Genomic DNA, 20,686 nt, shown 5'->3' with positions numbered 1-20,686 from the left:
TCTTCTTATTTATTTCTCCTCTTCTTCCTCTCCTCTTCTTCTTTCTAAGTCCTGCTTATATACACAGAGTATTGGTCCCGGTGCGTACCCCTCTTGACCCCTCGTCCCTCTCTCGACCCCTCGACGACCCTCGTCCCTGATAACATTTTTTTTCTCCCCTCGACCCCTCTCGACCTCTCGTCCCCCTCTCGACCCCTCATCATCATCTATCACCCCCTCGTTTTCTTTAGCATATATCCATGAACAAAAAAATAATTCATATATAGAAAAAATGCTATATGAACATACATACATATGAGCATATACATAGCCAAATCCATATACAGAGAGCATATACATACATACATACATATGAGCATATACATACATACATAGCCAAATCCAAATACATATGAGCATATACACATACACATATGAAAATTTTTATCACACATAGAGAGCAGCGGCGGCGGCGGCGATGGTCAGAGCGACAGGGATCGATGGGAAGGGGGGAGCTCACTGGGGGCGCGACGGGGAGGAGGCCGGCGACGCGGCGCGGGGCGACGGGGAGGGGGCCGGAGATGGCGCACGCAGGGCGCAAGCAGCGACGGGGACAAGGCCTGCGGCGGCGCGGGGCGACGACGACGGGGAGCGGGCGACGACGGGCTCGGGGCGGCGACGACGACGACGAACGGCCTGGGGGCATCGGGGGGCGGGAATGGGAGCGGTTGGCGAAACTTTCACAAGTGCGGCCTTATATACCCAGAGCAATGGTCCCGGTTCGTGGCACGAACCGGTACCAATGCACACCTATGGTCCTGGTTCATGCCACCAACCGGGACCATAGGTCTCTTTTCAGCAGCCGAAAGGGCGGGAAGCAGAGGCCTATGGTCCCGGTTGGTGGCACCAACCGGGACTAAAGGGGGGCATTGGTCATGGTTGGTGACACGAACCGTGACCAATGCCCCCTTTAGTCCCGGTTGGTGCCACCAACCGGGACCAATGGCCTTGTGCTGCCCCGCGCCCAAAAGTTTAGTCCCACCTCGCTAGTTGAGAGGGCTCGGGAGTGGTTTATAAGCGCTGCTGCGCCCACCCTCCCGAGCTCCTCTCAACTGCAGGCTTTCGGGCCTAATCTATCACTGCAATGCCTGTGGGCCTACTGGGCCTGCTGCGGGCCTGAATCCTGGCCCATGGTAGGGTTTCTAGTCGTATTCAGGCCGTGGTGGCCCAGTAGGTGGCATTTTTTGTTTTTTTGTTGCTTTATTTATTTTCTTTTGTTTTTTGCTTTATTTTTTTAATTCTTTATGCTTTTAGTTTTAGAAAATTTATAAACTTTTTGTTAATGCCATTAGTTTTCAAATTTGAAAATACATTTTTAGTTTTTTGTTTTCTTTGTTGCTTTATTTATTTTATTTTGTGATTAACTTTACTATAAAAATAGTTTTTCCTGTTTTTTTGATTTGTTTTTTATGATTAACTTTACTATAAAGAGTGCCTTTTCCAGTCAGTCTCCCCTCATACCGCGATTTAGGGAGACCTATCTTCTTAAGGCCAGGAATGAAGTCAACACAAAACCCGATAACATCCTCTGTTTGATGGCCCATGGAGATGCTTCCTTCTGGCCTAGCGCGGTTACAGACATATTTCTTTAGGACTCCCATGAACCTCTCAAAGGGGAACATATTGTGTAGAAATACGGGCCCCAGGATGACAATCTCGTCGACTAGATGAACTAGGACGTGCGTCATGATATTGAAGAAGGATGGTGGGAACACCAGCTCGAAACTGACAAGACATTGCGCCACATCACTCCTTAGCCTTGGTACGATTTCTGGATCAATCACCTTCTGAGAGATTGCATTGAGGAATGCACATAGCTTCACAATGGCTAATCGGACGTTTTCCGGTAGAAGCCCCCTCAATGCAACCGGAAGCAGTTGCGTCATAATCACGTGGCAGTCATGAGACTTTAGGTTCTGAAACTTTTTCTCTGGCATATTTATTATTCCCTTTATATTCGACGAGAAGCCAGTCGTGACCTTCATACTGAGCAGGCATTCAAAGAAGATTTCTTTCTCTTCTTTCGTAAGAGCGTAGCTGGCAGGACCTTTATACTGCTTCGGAGGCATGCCGTCTTTTTCGTGCAAACGTTGCAGGTCCTCCTGTGCCTCAGGTGTATCTTTTGTCTTCCCATACACGCCCAAGAAGCCTAGCAGGTTCACGCAAAGGTTCTTCGTCACGTGCATCACGTCGATTCAGGAGCGGACCTCTAGGTATTTCCAGTAGGGTAGGTCCCAAAATATAGATTTCTTCTTCCACATGGGTGCGTGTCCCTCAGCGTCATTCGGAACAGCTAGTCCACCGGGACCCTTTCCAAAGATTACATAGTGTAAATCATTGACCATAGCAAGCACGTGATCACCGGTGCACATGGCGGGCTTCTTCCGGTGATCTGCCTCGCCTTTGAAATGCTTGCCTTTTTTTCAACATTGATGGTTGGTCGGAAGAAATCGACGATGGCCCAGGTACACATTCTTCCTGCATTTGTCCAGGTATATACTTTCAGTGTCATGTAAACAGTGCGTGCATGCGTGGTATCCTTTGTTTGTCTGTCCTGAAAGGTTACTGAGAGCGGGCCAATCGTTGATGGTCACGAACAGCAACGCCTTAAGGTTAAATTCCTCCTGTCTGTGCTCATCCCACGTACGTACACCGTTTCCATTCCACAGCTGTAAAAGTTCTTCAACTAATGGCCTTAGGTACACATCAATTTCGTTGCCGGGTTGCTTAGGGCCTTGGATGAGAACTGGCATCATAATGAACTTCCGCTTCATGCACATCCAAGGAGGAAGGTTATACATACATAGAGTCACGGGCCAGGTGCTGTGATTGCTGCTCTGCTCCCCGAAAGGATTAATGCCATCCGCGCTTAAAGCAAACCATACATTCCTTGGGTCCTTTGCAAACTCATCCCAGTACTTTCTCTCGATTTTTCTCCACTGCGACCCGTCAGCGGGTGCTCTCAACTTCCCATCTTCTTTCGGTTCTCACTGTGCCATCGCATCAACTTGGCATGCTCTTCATTTCTGAACAGACGTTTCAACCATGGTATTATAGGAGCATACCACATCACCTTCGCAGGAACCCTCTTCCTGGGGGGCTCGCCGTCAACATCACCAGGGTCATCTCGTCTGATCTTATACCGCAATACACCGCATACCGGGCATGCATTCAGATCCTTGTATGCACCGCGGTAGAGGATGCAGTCATTAGGGCATGCATGTATCTTCTCCACCTCCAATCCTAGAGGGCATACGACCTTCTTTGCTGCGTATGTACTGTTGGGCAATTCGTTATCCTTTGGAAGCTTCTTCTTCAATATTTTCAGTAGCTTCTCAAATCCTTTGTCAGCCACAGCATTCTCTGCCTTCCACTGCAGCAATTCCAGTACGATACCGAGCTTTGTGTTGCCATCTTCGCAATTGGGGTACAACCCTTTTTTGTGATCCTCTAACATGCGATCGAACTTCAGCTTCTCCTTTTCACTTTCGCATTGCGTCCTTGCATCGACAATGACCCAGCGGAGATCACAATCATCGAGCACATCGTCTGGTTCCTCTTGATCTTCAGCAGCTTCACCCGTTGCAGCATCATTGGGCACATCGTCTGGTTCCTCTTGATCTTCACCAGCTCCCCCCGTTGCAGCATCACCGTATTCATGGGGCACATAGTTGTCATCATACTCTTCTTCTTCGCCTTCTTCCATCATAACCCCTATTTCTCCGTGCCTCATCCAAACATTATAGTGTGGCATGAAACCCTTGTAAAGCAGGTGGGAGTGAAGGATTTTCCGGTTAGAGTAAGACCTCGTATTCCCACATTCAGTGCATGGACAACACATAAAACCATTCTGCTTGTTTGCCTCAGCCGCTTCGAGAAACTCATGCACGCCCTTAATGTACTCGCCGGTGTGTCTGCCACCGTACATCCATTGCTGGTTCATCTGCGTGCATTATATATAATTAAGTGTCCAAATTAATAGAAGTTCATCATCACATTAAAACCAAAGTGCATACATAGTTCTCATCTAACAACATATAGCTCTCCAGAGCATCTAATTAATTAAACCATACATTGAAACTATGTAAAACATTTCAATGCGAAAACAAATGCGATCATAATCGCAACCAAGGTAACAATTGATCCAACGGCATAATGATACCAAGCCTCGGTATGAATGGCATATTTTCTAATCTTTCTAATCTTCAAGCGCATTGCATCCATCTTGATCTTGTGATCATCGACGACATCCGCAACATGCAACTCCAATATCATCTTCTCCTCCTCAATTTTTTTATTTTTTCCTTCAACAAATTGTTTTCTTCTTCAACTAAATTTAACCTCTCGACAATAGGGTCGGTTGGCATTTCCGATTCACATACATCCTACATAAATAAAATCTATGTCACGTTGGTCGGCATAATTTTCATAAACAATAAATGAACCAATAGTTATAAAGATAATATATATACCACATCCGAATCATAGACAGGACGAGGGCCGACGGGGGCGGATACCAAAACCATCACACTATATAAGATGCAATAATAAAAGTAAGAAAATAATACAAGTATCTATGTAAACATGCAAGTAAGAATATTTTTCCTTTCAGAAAGAAGATAAAATAAGAGGCTCACCACGGTGGTGCCGGCGATGAGCTCGGCGCGGGTGATCGACGGCGGTGAAGACGGGGACGGGGCGTGACGGACCGCTAAACCTAGACAAATATTATGGAAAATGGAGCTTGGAGGTCGAGCTTGGAGAGGAGAAAGCTTAAGTAGTGTGGCTCGGACATTCCATCGAACACCTTGTGTGCATAGGAGGCGAGCTAGAGCACCACCAAGCCCTCTCCCCCTTGGCCAGAGAAAAATAGAGCACTGGGGTGCTCTGCTCGCGAGCGAGTGGTATATATAGGCACCTCATTGGTCCCGGTTGGTGGCATGAGCCGGGACTAACGGGGAGCCTTTGGACCCAGTTCAAGCCACCAACCGGGACCAATGATGGTGGGCCAGGAGCGAGGCCCATTGGTCCCGGTTCATCCCACCAACCGGGACCAAAAGATCCAGATGAACCGGGACCAATGGCCCACGTGGCCCGGCCGGCCCACTGGGCTCACGAACCGGGACCAATGCCCACATTGGTCCCGGTTCTGGACTGAACCGGGACTAATGGGCTGAGCCGGCCTGGACCAAAGCCCTGTTTTCTACTAGTGCAAGTGGCTTGGAAAAAAATATATTACAGGATCACTATCTATTTATACATATGCAACATAAAAAAAGTTGAATTCCCCATATATTAGCCACGAATCATCTACATTGTCATAATTTTCTTTGTGAAATGGCTGTTAAATTGCCTACCGATATACATATCATTGCTCCATGCAATCAACATATGAATATATTCACTCAGTCCCCAAGGATATTATAGATACTCGCAACCAAATCTACAGTTTTACCGTTGTCTCAACCAAGCAGCTTTCAGCTTTTTCACGGCCGAAAGTTCACATCAATTTTCTCACGGCTCACGGCTCAGGATAGCTTTTCCAGAATCCACGGCTCAAGCAAACACAAGCTTTAGCGAACCTTTTGATAATGTTTCACATGGTTTGTGCACTATGATACATGGATCTCGACCTACGATTCGCTAATGGTGTTTTTTTTCCTTTGGCCCGCAACATGTTGGGAAGCAGAGAATTTATTATATTTGACCAACAATAAATAGACCAAGTACGCAGATTTGACATTAGAGGAGCGAATATAAGGGCAAGGTTAACGGGTAGCCTCAGAGGTGATGCCTCACGAGACAGCTAGGCTCGGATGCCAGCGTGGTGCAAAGTGATAGCTTGCAGAGCACAACGGGTTCCTGCAGAAGAGGCAGCTTCCTCAAGAGAGAAAGTATGAGAGAGATGAAAAAATGAAGAGAAAGAGAGGTAAAAGTGGAAGAAAGAGAGAGGAAGGAGAAAGGCCGGTGCAGATAGCATCTCGGTGAGAGAGTAGGCTCACGTCATGAGGCTGCTGTTGCATTGGATAGGTGTGAAATTGCACGGTGGTCTCATTTTTCCGGACCGACGTGGCTGTACTGAGGCATCACCAAGGTAATGCTATTATTGTACATGCCCTAAGGTGTCATACGTATACACCCTGATGACCGTACACACGCACGCACGCGCTTCATTTTCTCATGATTTTGTTGGGGTACATACAACAAAAGGTTTTATTCCTGCGCCAAAGCTGAGCTGATGAACCGACTCGGGGAGAGGGAGAGGGGGTCTTCTTCTTCCTCCCCTCCCACTCCGACTCCGACTCCGCCCCCAAATTCGGCCGGACTCATCCAATCCATCGATCCCGCCGCCCCGTCCCCGTCCCCTCCTCTCCCCCGCCCCACCAATCCGTGCCCAACGCGTGCCCTTGACCTGCCGCCGCCGACGCCTCGGCGCCCCCGCCTCTCGCCGCGCTCGCCGGCCCCCTGAGTCCTTCCTCGTCGCGCCCCCGGCTGGGTTTTGAGGTACGAGCTTGGGTTCACCCACCCGCCCGCCGGCCTCCGCGATTTCCGGGCTCGCCTTGCCGGCGCGCCGCCTAGATCCGCCTGAAGAAGAAGCCTTTTTCTTTCTTTCTTTTGGGGTTCGAATTCAACTGAACCCACCCACCAAGTTGGTTGGTTAACCCTCTTCCGTGCCCGTGCCTAGGTGAATTCATCGACGACCAAGGCGGCTTCTTTCGTGCTGATCCACAATGGAGGAGGAGGACGACGACCAGCGCCTGCTGCACAGCCTCGGCGTCACCTCCGCCAACATCGACGACATCGAGAGGAAGATCCTGTCGCAGGCAACCATCCATCCATTCATTCGTTTTCTTCCCGTGCACAACAAAACCAGTAACAATTTCTCACAGGGTCATGCCGCGTTTCATTTCCTTCTGCAGGCGAAGACTGACCCGAAGAAGGGAGACGCCGAGGCGTCGGGGCTGACCGCCGTCGGTGACCAGGAGGCTAAACTCACAACGCCGCAAGATGATGTGCAGGCCAAACTACACCAGAAACTGCGCTCCGTGCAGCTTGAGATCGATGCTGTGGCTTCCACGCTGGGAGGGGCTAAACAAGCCGCTGGAAAGAAAAGCGGCGGCGGCGGCTCGGGTAGCGCTGATGCCGAGGACAAGAAGAAGAAGAAGGAGAAGGTGAAGGAGGAGGAGAATGCTGATGAAGGCGCCCCTCGTGGAGGAGCCCTCCAGCAAGCGCTTGCCGCCGAGCGGCTCAGGAGCCTCAAGAGGGCCAAGGTGCAGATTCAGAGAGAGATATTGCAGTCGGGACCTGTCCCGTCCGGGTCGGGCAACCAAAAAGACAAGATGCTGGCAATGCTGGTCGATGACGAGCCGAGGCGGAAGAAGTCGCTGAAGCCGCCTGGTGGGCCTAAGAAGAAGTCGCCGACACGTCGGTTGAAAACCGTCACCTATGATGATGACGACGACTTTGACGCAGTGCTCGATGGAGCTTCTGCGGGGTTCATGGAGACTGTGAGTTATCAGCCTAACTAGTACTCAGGGCTCTTGTTTCCTGTACTGTTATCATGTTACTCTGCCTCCTGATATTACATTCTGTTTTGCAGGAAAGGGAAGAGCTGATAAGGAAGGGTCTGCTGACACCGTTTCACAAGTTGAAGGGCTTTGAGAAGCGCGTTGAACGCCCTGGAACTTCTAGCAGGCAAAATGACTCCGCAGAACAAGCCGAGGAAACCATGGAAGCTTCGACCATTGCTAAAGTTGCTCAGGCAATGCAGAACATGGCACAAAACCGCCCAACCACCAAATTGCTTGATGCGGAGTTCTTGCCTAAGCTGGAAGCACCGACTGCTCCGTTTCAAAGGCTTGGAGTACCTCTAAAACGCCCTGGCCTTCCCAGTTCAGAGGAGCGGAAAAACAAAAGGCTAAAGAGTAAGACCAAGAGACCATTGCCTGGCAAGAAATGGATGAAAGCCAATTCAAAGAAGGAGTCATTATTGGATGGTATGCAAAGGCCTCCTCAGCCTTCCGAGCTTTTTTGCTTTAGTGTTATTCTATGCACATGGAAAATGCAGTCAGGTTTCCTTATTTGCTACCACTTTGTACCAAGATACCTCAGTGAACTTATCATGTCTGGTTTCTGCAGTTACAGATGAGGATGTTGGAGATGCAGCCGCATCAGCTTCTGTGTCTGAGAATGAAGATGAAGTAATAGAAGGTTCTGATGGATTACCTCCAGTCATCCTTGAAGGTGGTTTAAGAATTCCTGGCTCAGTTTACACACAGCTGTTTGACTACCAAAAAGTGGGAGTGCAGTGGTTATGGGAGTTGCATTGTCAAAGGGCTGGTGGAATAATTGGTGATGAAATGGGCTTAGGAAAGACCGTGCAGGTCTTATCATTTCTTGGTGCTTTGCATGACAGTGGTATGTACAAGCCTAGTATTGTTATCTGTCCTGTGACCCTTTTGCAACAGTGGCGAAGGGAGGCCAGTAAGTGGTATCCAAAATTCAAAGTTGAGATCTTACATGATTCTGCAAACAGTTCAAGTAAAAAGGGCAAGAGATACAGTGATTCTGAGAGTGATGTTTCTTGGGATAGCGATCAGGAAGAGGTTACACGCACGAAGCCTGCACAAAAGTGGGATGACTTGATTTCACGTGTTGTAAATTCAGGGTCAGGTTTGCTTCTGACGACATACGAGCAGCTAAGAATCATACGGGAGAAGTTGCTTGATGTAGAATGGGGATATGCTGTATTGGATGAGGGTCACCGCATAAGGAATCCTAATGCCGAAGTAACTCTCGTGTGCAAGCAATTGCAGACTGTGCACAGGATAATTATGACAGGGGCGCCTATTCAGAATAAACTTTCGGAACTGTGGTCTCTCTTTGATTTTGTGTTCCCTGGGAAATTAGGAGTCCTGCCAGTGTTCGAGACCGAGTTCTCAGTTCCAATTACTGTCGGTGGGTATGCTAATGCAACACCATTGCAAGTGTCCACAGCGTACAGATGTGCTGTTGTCCTGCGTGACTTGATCATGCCATATCTTCTTAGGAGAATGAAAGCTGATGTCAATGCACAGCTTCCCAAGAAAACAGAGCAGGTTCTTTTCTGTAGTTTAACTCAAGAGCAACGTTCTACCTATCGTGCATTTCTTGCTAGTTCAGAGGTGGAACAAATATTTGATGGTAACAGAAACTCCCTTTACGGGATAGATGTCCTAAGGAAGATATGTAATCATCCTGATCTTCTCGAGAGAGAACAAGCCGCTCAGAATCCTGACTATGGGAATATTGAAAGAAGTGGAAAGATGAAAGTTGTTGAGCAAGTTCTTAAAGTCTGGAAAGATCAAGGTCATCGCGTTCTTCTTTTTGCTCAGACCCAACAGATGCTTGACATTTTGGAGAACTTCTTGACTGCCCGCGACTACCAATATCGAAGAATGGATGGACTTACACCCCCAAAGCAAAGAATGGCTCTCATTGATGAGTTCAATAATACAGATGAAATTTTCATTTTCATTCTGACAACAAAAGTTGGTGGATTGGGTACGAATTTGACTGGTGCAAACAGGGTTATAATATTTGATCCTGACTGGAACCCTTCGACAGACATGCAGGTATAGTCCATGCGGAGTTTTGTCTACCCTGTCTATAATTCTGCACCTACCATCTTCTCACCTTTGTAGATGCATTGGCATTTAAATAAAATTACATTAAGGTTTCATTATTTGACCTTCTGTACTTGGAAGAGATGGTTGACATCAAAACTGGATGCCGATGAGTGATGACATGGTAGATAAAATAGTTTTAAGGTGTCCTCTGTTAAGGCGTCCTGTTGTTTTATGTCCTAGGGCAAGTGATCACACTAACCTGATTAAACTTTCGGTGGACTAGGCCAGGGAACGAGCATGGCGAATTGGCCAAAAAAGAGATGTGACAGTTTACAGGTTGATCACTCGTGGGACGATAGAGGAGAAAGTCTACCATCGACAGATATACAAGCATTTTCTCACAAACAAAGTACTGAAAAACCCTCAGCAAAGGAGGTTCTTTAAAGCCAGAGACATGAAAGATTTATTCACATTGCAAGATGATGACAAGAATGGTTCAACTGAAACATCCAACATTTTTGGCCAATTGTCTGAAGATGTGAACATCGGTGCTCCAGATGGTGAGGAGCGAGGTGAGGGATCTTCAGCTTTACCGACCAGCGCAGAGGCTGAACCATCTGTTGATGGAAATGGGAAATCAGACCTTAGATCTGACCAAGCGGATGAAGAATCCAACATTTTGAAGAGTCTTTTTGATGGCCAGGGCGTTCATGTAAGTAATATGTGTGCTGATCCCAGCCTTTTTTTTTCTTTCTGTTCAATATTTTGAAATAACCCTCAATTTTCTACTTGCACAGAGTGCTATAAATCATGATGCCATAATGAGTGCTAACGACGATCAGAAGCTGCGCCTAGAAGCAGAAGCTTCACAGGTGGCACAAAGGGCAGCTGAGGCTTTACGCCAATCACGGATGCTCAGAAGCCGTGATGATTTTGCTGTTCCCACATGGACAGGAAGAGCTGGTGCTGCCGGGGCACCGACCTCTGTCCGCAGGAAATTTGGGTCAACACTCAACACCCAGCTGGTCAGTTCTGTGCAGCCATCAGAAGGTTCAAACAGCAGCAGCAGAGTTCAAAGTCTTCAGGTGGGCGCTCTACATGGAAAAGCGCTGTCCTCTGCCGAGCTTCTGGCTAAGATGCGTGGAACGCGTGAGGGGGCAGCTTCAGATGCACTGGAACATCAGCTCAGCCTGGGCTCCGCTTCCAATCAAAGACCAGGCTTGACAGAGAACGGGCGCACATCAAACTCTAATTCTAGTAGGAACATGATCGTGCAGCCTGAGGTCCTGATCCGCCAGTTGTGCACCTTCATACAACACAATGGTGGCTCCGCCAGCTCGACGAGCTTGACGGAACATTTCAAGAACCGCATACAACCAAAGGATATGCTGGTGTTCAAGAACCTTCTGAAGGAGATAGCAACCTTGCAAAGGGGCGCAGGCGGCACAACATGGGTGCTGAAACCTGAGTACGGGTAAATTTGCAGCTGTAGTTCTTGGGCGCAAAATTTTGATTGAGAGTAGATTCTCGGATAAAAAAATCATTTAGATATATAGGATGTTGACACAGAGATGGAAATTTTCTCTCTTAAATCTTTGGATATGGCTGAGAGATACTTTTTTGCATGGAAGAGATGGTACAGGAATGTTAGTTAGGTGTCGGTTCTTTTTCTCCCCAGTTAATTAGTGGTTTGCAGAAGCCCTTAGCCTTTTATCCTTTTCTGGTGTACATGTTTCCTGGGAATCAACTGCAATCTGAATTCACAAGTATTTACAAATACTGCTTTCTGTCTCCGTGCTTCTACTTTTTTTATAATATTTGTATGCGTCGTTCTGTTTCTATATGAGCGCGGTGTGGTCACTTTTCTTGCATTTATGGTGGTTTTAAATATACTTTTATGTATCATATATTACTCCAGATGCAATCGCCAGGCATCGATTATGCGGGGACTTTATTCAAGCAAATGATTGTTGTGAATATTTATTTCCGCGCTCTCTTTTCCCCCTCATCTGTATATATATTTCCCTCGTAGTATTGCTTTTAGGATTAATATTGTTAGATTTCTGGAAGATGATGTACAATTTGAGTTGAATCTACACTAGTTCTGGTTCTTGTTATGAAAGTAATAACTCTGTTGTATCTCTGAATTCTGGTTGGTGGCGGTGGTGCATCTTGAGAACAAACTGAATTTTCAGTTTCTAGTTGTGCATGTAGCAGCAGAGGCAGAGCTACTTGTTCAGTCATCTTCGTAAGTGCGTAGGAGTGAAACATTCAATCCAGAAGTGAAACATTCATTCCACAAGCAAAACAATTATATGGTTGTGTGATCACAATGATGCAGAGGCCAAGATGACCCCCTTCTCGAAAAAAAGCAAAATATTTCTATGGCTGTGTGAGGAAGAAAACAATTCTAGAAATATGAGGATACAAACTGCGGTAGAATGCTGGGAAACGACTAAACACACCTGAAACGTGCACACATTAGCAAAGATGTTGCGTAAAACGTGGACATTTTAAAGCAAACATTTCTGACGCTCTTACCACTGTGATAACTTCAATATTTCCAAGGTACTAGTCCGCTCTTTAATAACTGTACTCTAGTTGCATCAACAGGATAGAATGGATATATAGATAAGCATGACGAAATCAGCTCGGAAGAAATATCGAAGTGTACTCCTGGGAATGATCCATTGCAAAAACAATAAACTGTCAAGCAGCAAAAGGGAAAGGGGTAATGTGTTTTGCGCACTATCAGGAAACCCACTGCTCGCATACGTTTTTACTGAACCATGGGACGAAAACCTGATAGCATTGCCGCGTAAAGAATCAAAGCTGGTAGCTTATTACAATCCCAGAGCTTGGAAGAAAAAAAAGAAAAAAATTCAGGTGCATCGATTAAGTAGTGGTCGAAGCTCTTGGTGCCCGCCATTCATCAGCTGCTGGTGCAGACAGATAATAGTTGAAGCGAAGATCGATTGAGGAGGAGCTTGCTTGGAAATGAAGTGTAGTATAGATAGGAGCACTACATTAATTGTCTTGACGACAATTAGTTAATTAGCTTCTGCTGCCTGCAAATAGAGTTCATATATAATAAGTGTAAAGGATGTATTGGGCACATACATCTCTCCCAGTTTTGTTTGGTGAGAGAGACAGGATGTATGTAAAGCTGAAAACTGCTTAAACTCTGGTAGAACCGTAGAAGTATGCATGTACTTACACTCAGTAATTCCACATGACTGTAAGGTTAGGACGGTTGGGATGTTGGTTGGCTGCGAGCTCCAGCGCAACCACAGCTTCATCCTTCTTCTCTTGAGCTGCACCTGAACGGAAATAAACCTCCACTTTCTGGAGTGAACGGAGGTTTTCCCAGCTACCAAACTCAAACACAAAGCTGCTGTCACGCTTCAACTGATCCACTTCGAGATAACAGTATTTAAGGGATTCAAGGCTCAGCATCGCTCCCTGCAGAAACCTCAGCGGTGCAGGTGTACTCAAGGACCTCAACTTGGGGAATAACCCCCCCATGACGTCTGGGAGAAAGTCCTGCGACTCGCTGATCAACCCCAGAAGCAGATCAGTCAACTGTAGAGTAACGAGCTCTGGAAAACTCCCAAGGATCTCCATATCCCGTGCCTTCACTTCCTTCAGATTGAACCATAATCTGGTGAGGTTCGGAACAAGTGACGGGTTTATCCACGCCGGCAACATGTCCTTCTCCGTTCTTATCGATAATTCACGGAGCTGTCGAGGTGGTACATAACCTTCCCACCCTTGGGGTCCAATACTCACATAATGCCCAAAGTAAATGTACAGAATTTGGATCTCTTTCAGTTTGCCAAGAGACTTCACCAGAGCTTTCACCTGGCTATCATCCAAGCCTTTGTAAGACCTAATGCTAAGATTCCTCAGCATCGTCAGCTTGCGCAGCTCTACTACAAACTCAGGAGACAAAGTGTCAAATCTCAACTGTAGATCTTCCAATGATGTTAGGTTCCCCAGCAAATGCATCCCAACTATTCCTTCATGGACTACAAAATGCAAGCGCTTGAGTTGCCTTAGCAGACCAAAACTTTGTGGCAATTCTTTTATCCCAGTGTACATCAAGTTCAGTGTCTGCAAAAACTTCAGATTCCCTATTTCTTCTGGTAGCTTATCTATTCTCCACAATCCCAGGTACCTCAAATGGAGTAAACTCCCAAGATGGTCCAGATGATAACTGCCATCTCCATTAAAACTACAATCTTCCATATCTAGGACACGTAAAGCTCCAAAACTTGTAAGTGATGGCATCACATGAATATCACATCCGATGGCACTGAATGACCTCAATTGTGGGGTGCACATGTTAGCCAGAGAGTCATCCTGCTCCAAGACTCTCTTTTGGATGGCTAACCTACGAGCATTACTTTGGCAAGATATCCTTTGATCATTAACATCCCATACCCTAACAAAATTCTCTTCATTTGACAATAGAGATATCATATCAAGCACAAGATCATGGACACGACAACCAGTCACGAAACATGAGCCATAACCGCCCCAGATGGGTTGTATCATACTTCTATTCACCAGCTCACTGAAGTATCTCTCTCCAAGCTCATATTGCCCTATCCCCGGTTCCTCCTTGATAAAACCTTCTGCTGACCACTTCCAGATCAAAGTTTGTTTTATGATTGTGTAGTCTTCTGGATATATGCTTAGATACAACAAACAAGGTCTCAGGTAATAGGGTAGATCATAATAGCTAAATAGCAGTATCTTTCTTGTATTGTCTACAACTTGGTTTTTTCCGTGCCCAAAACCAATTGAGTCATAGACCTTAGACCAATCCTCTTTCTCTTTACCATCTAATAAACTAGCTATTGTAAGGATAGCTAATGGTACACCACCGCATCTCTGTATAATCTTTTCAGATATCTCAACCGGATGATCAAAAGGGCATTTGCTTCTACCACCATATAATCTCATATACAATAATTTTTCAGAGTTGCCGGGAGAAAGTGGCTTTAGCTGGTAAGCCTCACCGGACTTTCTGGCTACTTCGGAACTACGGGTAGTTGTGATTATTTTACTTCCACAGTTACTATCCTTGAAAGCACAACTGATTATTTCCCATGCTTCTGCGTCCCATATATCATCAATAACAATAAAGTACCTATCCACATCAGATCACCATAGGCATGAAATTAGTAATTAGGACTTGTGCAGAATACATGTATTAAAAAAATATGGCAGCTATGTGGAAGACCATCCAAAAATTGCAGTACTATTCTTAATACAGCAATTAACATATAAGCCAATAAATCAAAGGAATATGGCTACTACTGCAAGATAAATATATATTGACATGTGTGTTAGTTTACCGATGTTATCTTACTGGTTGGAACTCTAGTTCTGGTTAATTTCATTTCAAAATAAATAATATCTCTTGTGATATCAAATTTAGTTTCAAAATCTAAGTTTAAACTCATGTTTAGTCTACATACTTTTCATGGAGCATTGGAAAAAATGGATGTCGTTGTTCCAGACCCATATGATACAGGCATGAAAAGATTAAGACAGAAGGTATTTTGTAATCTAAAAATACATTGGAATCAATACCTACTATCCAAATTGTACACAAGACACAACTCAAAGACAACAATCCAGTTGCCCCTAATTCGTGTCTTCAATATACTCAAGACAAAGCTATGTATGCGGAATTGATGATACATATGCACTAATAACAAAAGGATGAATGGCAATTCTTTTGTATTTAATTTGGGTGACATCCATGTCAACACGTGATCACTTATTTCCATAATTTGATCATATTTTGGGTGCTCAATACAGTTATTAGTGATGGCATTGAGCTATATTTCCTGAATGTCAATGCATACAAACTTGAAGTTATTATCTGAGATAAAATAAACTCCAGTCATAGGTGGTTGGTGCGTACCTCTTATTCTCAAGTAATTCTTGGAGTTCTACTATGAGCTGCTTCTCATCCAACGTTTGTGCATTGGATTTCCTGTAGCCTTCCTTGTCAAGCTCAAGGAAAATGTCCCTGAGAACTTTCTTCACATCGGGCTTCTGACCCACCGAAACAAAAGCCTTGAGCATGAATTTTTCTTGAAGCCCCTGATGCACAACTTTGGCAACAGTTGTTTTGCCAAGTCCTCCAATTCCATAAATGGAGAGAATCTTCAATTGTTGCTCAGGCACATCCCCATCCCCATCCATGAGCTTCTTGGTTATCTCGTCCCTTGCGGCATCGATGCCAACAAGCTCTGTCTCCTTTTTGAACAGAGCCACCAGGCGAGGGTCAACGGTAGTTGGGGCTGCAGCTAGATTAGCAACCGCATCATCAACCCTGTACCTGTCACGCCTATCAGCCACCTCCCTGACTTGGACCTTGATGCCTTTAATCTTCTTCGCAATCTTACGACGAGTCTTGCCCTTGGGGAGCAAGTTCCCCATCTTCTTCAGTAGCTCCTTGAGCTTATTCGAGTTGGCGGCGGGCTCGGAGCCTTCGCCGCTTGCCAGGAAGCTGTCAACCACATCCTCCATGACGTATGACAGCTCCCTGACCTGGTCGGCCCAGATCTTCACCTGCCTGTCAAGCTGGTGCCGCGGCACATCCGCCACCTTGCGGAGTGCTTCGTGCATGGTCGGAAGCTCCTTCGTGAGGAACTCGACGTCTTGCTTCACACCCTTCTGCAGGTTGTACTCCTCGCTGAGGAGCTGGAATAGCTTGGGGATGAGGGCGCCCTGGCCCCCGTCACCACCTGCATGGCTGGAGCTTGGAGGAGTGGATGTGGAAATGCTTAGTTGTTGGGAGTATGATCAGTGCGAGCTAATGGAGGCTGGGTGTGCATCCATCTATCTATGTACTCAGATCTGATAGAACAGCCGTGTGTAGTAGGTGGCCAGATCTAGCAGACTCACACTTCAACAAAAGGTCGACAGTCAGCACATGCACTCACCTAATTAAAGTTAGGGAGTGTAGTATAAATATGCAGTATATAACATTATCTTGACTGCTTTGCACCGTTGGGCCCATGTCGACGATAAACCACTACGTCCTGCCGGCCGGACGGCTTACAAGCTGATGTGGAATGACCCAAAATACCAATGATTAGTACCACTCAAAAGACTGACTGGACGGCGTGTGGGTTCAGATGTCACCTTGGGAGTGATAAAAGCGGTGTCATGACCAGACATGAACGAGATGCAAGAAAACCTAAAATACTGTTCACAAGACAGCCTAGCTAGGCTGAAACAATGTAAAAATTGCTCTCTCCGGCAAGAAATGCTTAAAAGCTCACAGTGAACTGTTGGGCTATTGAGGAACGAACAATTTTTACACTATCGATATTTGTCTTGGTATTTTTTTTCGTCTTCAGTAGTCTAGTGCGTGAAGTAACACGGATTCAATTTTTCTTTTTTCTCGAAAGACCAGTGACTCGACCAACTTCCATGATGAAACAGTAAATTGTCAAGGATTAAAAAGTGAAAAGGTAGTGAGTTCAGCACACTGCAGGAAGCCCACTATCTGATTATTGAGTATATGTGCATATTGTGTATTGGGCCTGTCTCCTAGTTTCTTGTATAATTAAGGTTCGCGGCCTATCTTTATACATCATATATATGTGCCTATGCACAAGAGCAATGTATCGTGTAATTCACATATTCTACATGGTATCAGTTTTTAGATTCTAAACCCTAGTTTTCTGCTGCCGCCGCCGCCCATTCGCCGACGCCGCTCGCGCATCACCCGCGCCGGCCGCCGCTACCCTCTTGCGTGCGCGCTCCTTCAGCTGCCGCCGCCCGATCGCATCGCCGCTAGCCGCCAGCTTGCTCGCCAACTCCCGCGCGCCCGAGCCCCGCTAGCCGCCAACTCCCCTCGCCAGCGCGCCTGCCCGCATCGCGCCCGCTAGCTGCCAACTCCCCTCGCCAACGCCGCGCTACTCGCATCGCCAAGTCTTAGCGTCCGCGCCGCACCTACGCTACGCGCTCGATGCCCGCGTCCACCCGCCGCTACGCGTCGCCCCGCGCGTATCGCCTGCCGCGCCGCCGCGTATCGCCCGCTAGTACGCTTTCGCCCGCTGCTACGTGCCTGTTGCTACTTGCTAGCCCCGCACGTATCGCCAGTTGCGCCGCCGCGTAGCCTCGAGCGCCCTGCACTTGGCCGGCTTCTGATCTGCTTTCTCTGTATAGCTTGCATCGCCCGCACCGCCAGCTCCGATGGCGTCCACCGGCCCGTCTGTCGCCGCCTCTGCCGTCCCGCCGCCGGCGCCCTTTGGCGCGGCCCCGTCGCCGTACGGAGCGGCCGCTACCTACGGCACGTCCGGCATCGCCCCGGCTGGCCGTCCCGACTTGCCGCCCGGCTCGGCTCCGCTGCCCCCGCTGGTGTATGTCGCCGCCCCACCGCCGGTGCTCTCCGGCCAGTCCGTCGTCACCCCGCCGCCGGTGCCGACTCTGCCCGTTGACCCCTTGCTGTTGCGCGGGGCGACGCGCCCGTATACGGGGCTCCCGCGTACTGGTGGGGGTCGTTAGCAGGCCAGCAGGTTTTTCCGGCGGGCCATCCGGCCTACCCGGCACCGCAGTCGCAGCCAAGGCTGCTTCCTATACCGTCTGGAGAGTACCCATTGCCGCTGCCGAGCGGTGGCTACAGCCTCCCCATGGTGTCTCCGTGCCCCTCGCCGGCCCTGCTGCCGGCGCCCTGGGACCCGGTGCTCTTTCCCGCACTGCATGCTGCTCCTACACCGAACAACTACACCAGAGGTGTTGATTGGTACATGGACACTGGGGCTACGGCTCACATGTTTGCTCATCCTGGTAATCTTGCCTCCTTCACTCCCGTCACCACCAACCGCCGCATCATTGTCGGCGACGGTTCCACACTCCCTATCACACATGTCGGGCACACTTCTTTTCCTTCTAATTCCATGCCTATTACTTTGTCTAACATACTTGTGCCACCTCATCTTATTAAGAACCTTATTTTAGTTCGTCGTTTAACTCGTGAAAATCCTATTGCTGTTGAATTTGACGAGCTTGGGTTTTGTGTCAAGGACGCTCGAACCAGGATGGTACTTCACCGATGTGACAGCCTCGACGACCTCTATCCGGTGCATTCGCCGTCCACTGCCACCACCGCATCGGTTGCTCTCTCCGCCGGCATCGATCTCTGACACGCTCGTTTGGGTCATCCTAACCCCATCACACTTCGTCATATTCTCAGGAGTTTCAGTTTCAGTTGTCATAAGATAGAGGATCACACCTGTCATGCCTGTCGTGTCGGCAAACATGTTCGCCTCCCGTTTAATAACTCCACCACCATAACTTCTTTTCCCTTTCAGTTGATTCATAGCGATGTGTGGACCTCTCCGGTTCCTAGTAATTCGAGCTATTTATATTATCTGGTTATCCTTCATGATTATTCTCATTATGTGTGGACTTTTCCTTTGCGCAGAAAGTCGGATGCATTCCCCACTTTGACGGTTTTTTACTCCTACGTCAACACGCAGTTTGGGCGTCCCATCCTTGCTCTTCAGACTGACAATGGAAAAGAGTTCGACAACCTTGCTTTCCGCACTTTTCTGTCGCACCACGGCAAAGTTTTTCGTCTCACATGCCCGTATACATCCCAGCAGAACGGTCGAGCTGAACGCATCCTTCACACTCTGAATGACTGTGTTCGCACGCTCCTGTTCCATGCTAATGTGCCACCTCGTTTCTGGCCGGACGCCCTCGCCACTGCTTCTCTTCTCCTTAACCTTCGCCCTTGTCGCCCACGGTGGAACTATGCACCTCACCATCTTCTCTTTGGTACGCCTCCATCTTATGATGGCTTGCGTATTTTCGGGTGCCTTTGTTATCCTAGCATTGCCGACTCCGCTCCTCACAAACTCGCACCTCGTTCTGTCGCTTGCATCTTCATCGGCTACCCCTCCAAATCCAAGGGATATTGGTGCTACGATCCCATCTCCCACCGTGTGTTCACTTCCCGACACGTTTACTTTGATGAGCATGTGTTTCCGTTTCACCAGGTACCCCCGGCTGTTCCTCCCGCCACTAGTGACGCGGGCTCCTCGACGCCTCTCCCAGGGCGTCACGTGCTTCTCTCGGCCCGCCCCCGCATGTGGCGCCTCCTATAGCCGCGGCGCTGGCGCCCCCGACGTTGGCGCCCGCGGCTACCCCGGTGCCCACGGCCCCCTCGGCGCCCGCGGCCACCCCGGCGCCCGCGGCCCCCTCGGCACCCCCGGCGCCCGCGGCCCCACCGGCGCCTGTGGCCGGTCGGTCACCCGCGCCCGTATGGGCGTTTTTCGCCCGAGCTCGCGCTACGCCTGGATGACTACGTCCATGCGGCGTCCACATCTGAGCCATCGCCATTACCGTCCTCCATTCGAGCTGCTCTTCGTGACCCGCTTTGGATGGCTGCGATGCAAGAGGAATTTGACACCCTATTGCGTAACCGGACGTGGCAGCTTGTTCCCCATCCCCGGCACGCCAATGTGATTACCGGGAAGTGAGTCTTTAAACACAAGCTCCGTCCTGATGGTACCCTTGATCGCTACAAAGCGCGCTGGGTCGTTCGTGGCTTCCGACAGCGTGCTGGCATCGACTTCACCTACACCTTCGCTCCGGTCGTCAAGCCCGGCATGATACGCACGGTTCTCCACCTTGTGGTCTCCCGTGCTTGGCCGGTGCACCAGATGGATGTATCCAACGCCTTCCTCCATGGTCACCTCGAGGAGCAGGTCTTCTGCCAGCAGCCCACCGGGTTTGTGGACCCGATGCTTCCCGACCACGTGTGCCTGCTTTCGCGGTCCTTGTACGGACTCAAGCAGGCTCCGCGCGCTTGGTACCACCGCATCGCGACGTTTCTCCACCAGCTTGGGTTCCGTTCTACCCGCTCAGACGCCTCGCTCTTCGTCTATCATTAGGGCTCTAACACGGCCTACTTGCTGCTCTATGTCGACGACATCATCCTGACGGCACGTACGGCTGGTGTCGTGGTGGGCGCACGACATATGCCAAGGGATGGCTAAAGA

The 20,686-nt window shown here is 48.3% G+C and overlaps 2 protein-coding genes across 3 annotated transcripts; one reads left to right on the top strand and one right to left on the bottom strand.

Moving 5' to 3' along the window:
* Positions 1-6,259: 6,259 nt before the first annotated feature.
* On the top strand, positions 6,260-11,440 carry CHR8 (chromatin remodeling 8). Of its 2 annotated transcripts, XM_048705906.2 has the most exons (7): positions 6,261-6,543; positions 6,725-6,863; positions 6,960-7,547; positions 7,640-8,036; positions 8,179-9,653; positions 9,931-10,359; positions 10,445-11,440. In XM_048705906.2, exons 2-7 carry the CDS (start codon positions 6,771-6,773, stop codon positions 11,123-11,125), a joined length of 3,663 nt encoding a protein of 1,220 aa, XP_048561863.2. In that variant the 5' UTR covers positions 6,261-6,543; positions 6,725-6,770; the 3' UTR covers positions 11,126-11,440. The 2 variants fall into 2 exon arrangements, with proteins under 2 accessions (XP_048561862.2, XP_048561863.2); XM_048705905.2 differs by having other exon boundaries at positions 6,260-6,543; positions 6,725-7,547.
* An 861-nt stretch (positions 11,441-12,301) lies between these two features.
* Positions 12,302-16,596, bottom strand: LOC125542733 (disease resistance protein RGA5). Its single transcript, XM_048705904.2, has 3 exons — positions 15,586-16,596; positions 12,865-14,802; positions 12,302-12,715 (listed from the first exon to the last, which is right to left on the bottom strand). The coding sequence occupies exons 1-2, from the start codon at positions 16,293-16,295 to the stop codon at positions 12,867-12,869; spliced, it is 2,646 nt and encodes an 881-aa protein (XP_048561861.2). The 5' UTR covers positions 16,296-16,596; the 3' UTR covers positions 12,302-12,715; positions 12,865-12,866.
* Between the last annotated feature and the right edge of the window lie 4,090 nt (positions 16,597-20,686).

This window comes from Triticum urartu, chromosome 3A (assembly GCF_056163025.1).
Source record: "Triticum urartu cultivar PI428250 chromosome 3A, HENAU_Tu73, whole genome shotgun sequence".
Lineage (NCBI taxonomy): Eukaryota > Viridiplantae > Streptophyta > Magnoliopsida > Poales > Poaceae > Triticum > Triticum urartu.
Note: the sequence above shows the minus strand (reverse complement) of the source record. Positions and strands in the feature narration are given on the sequence as shown.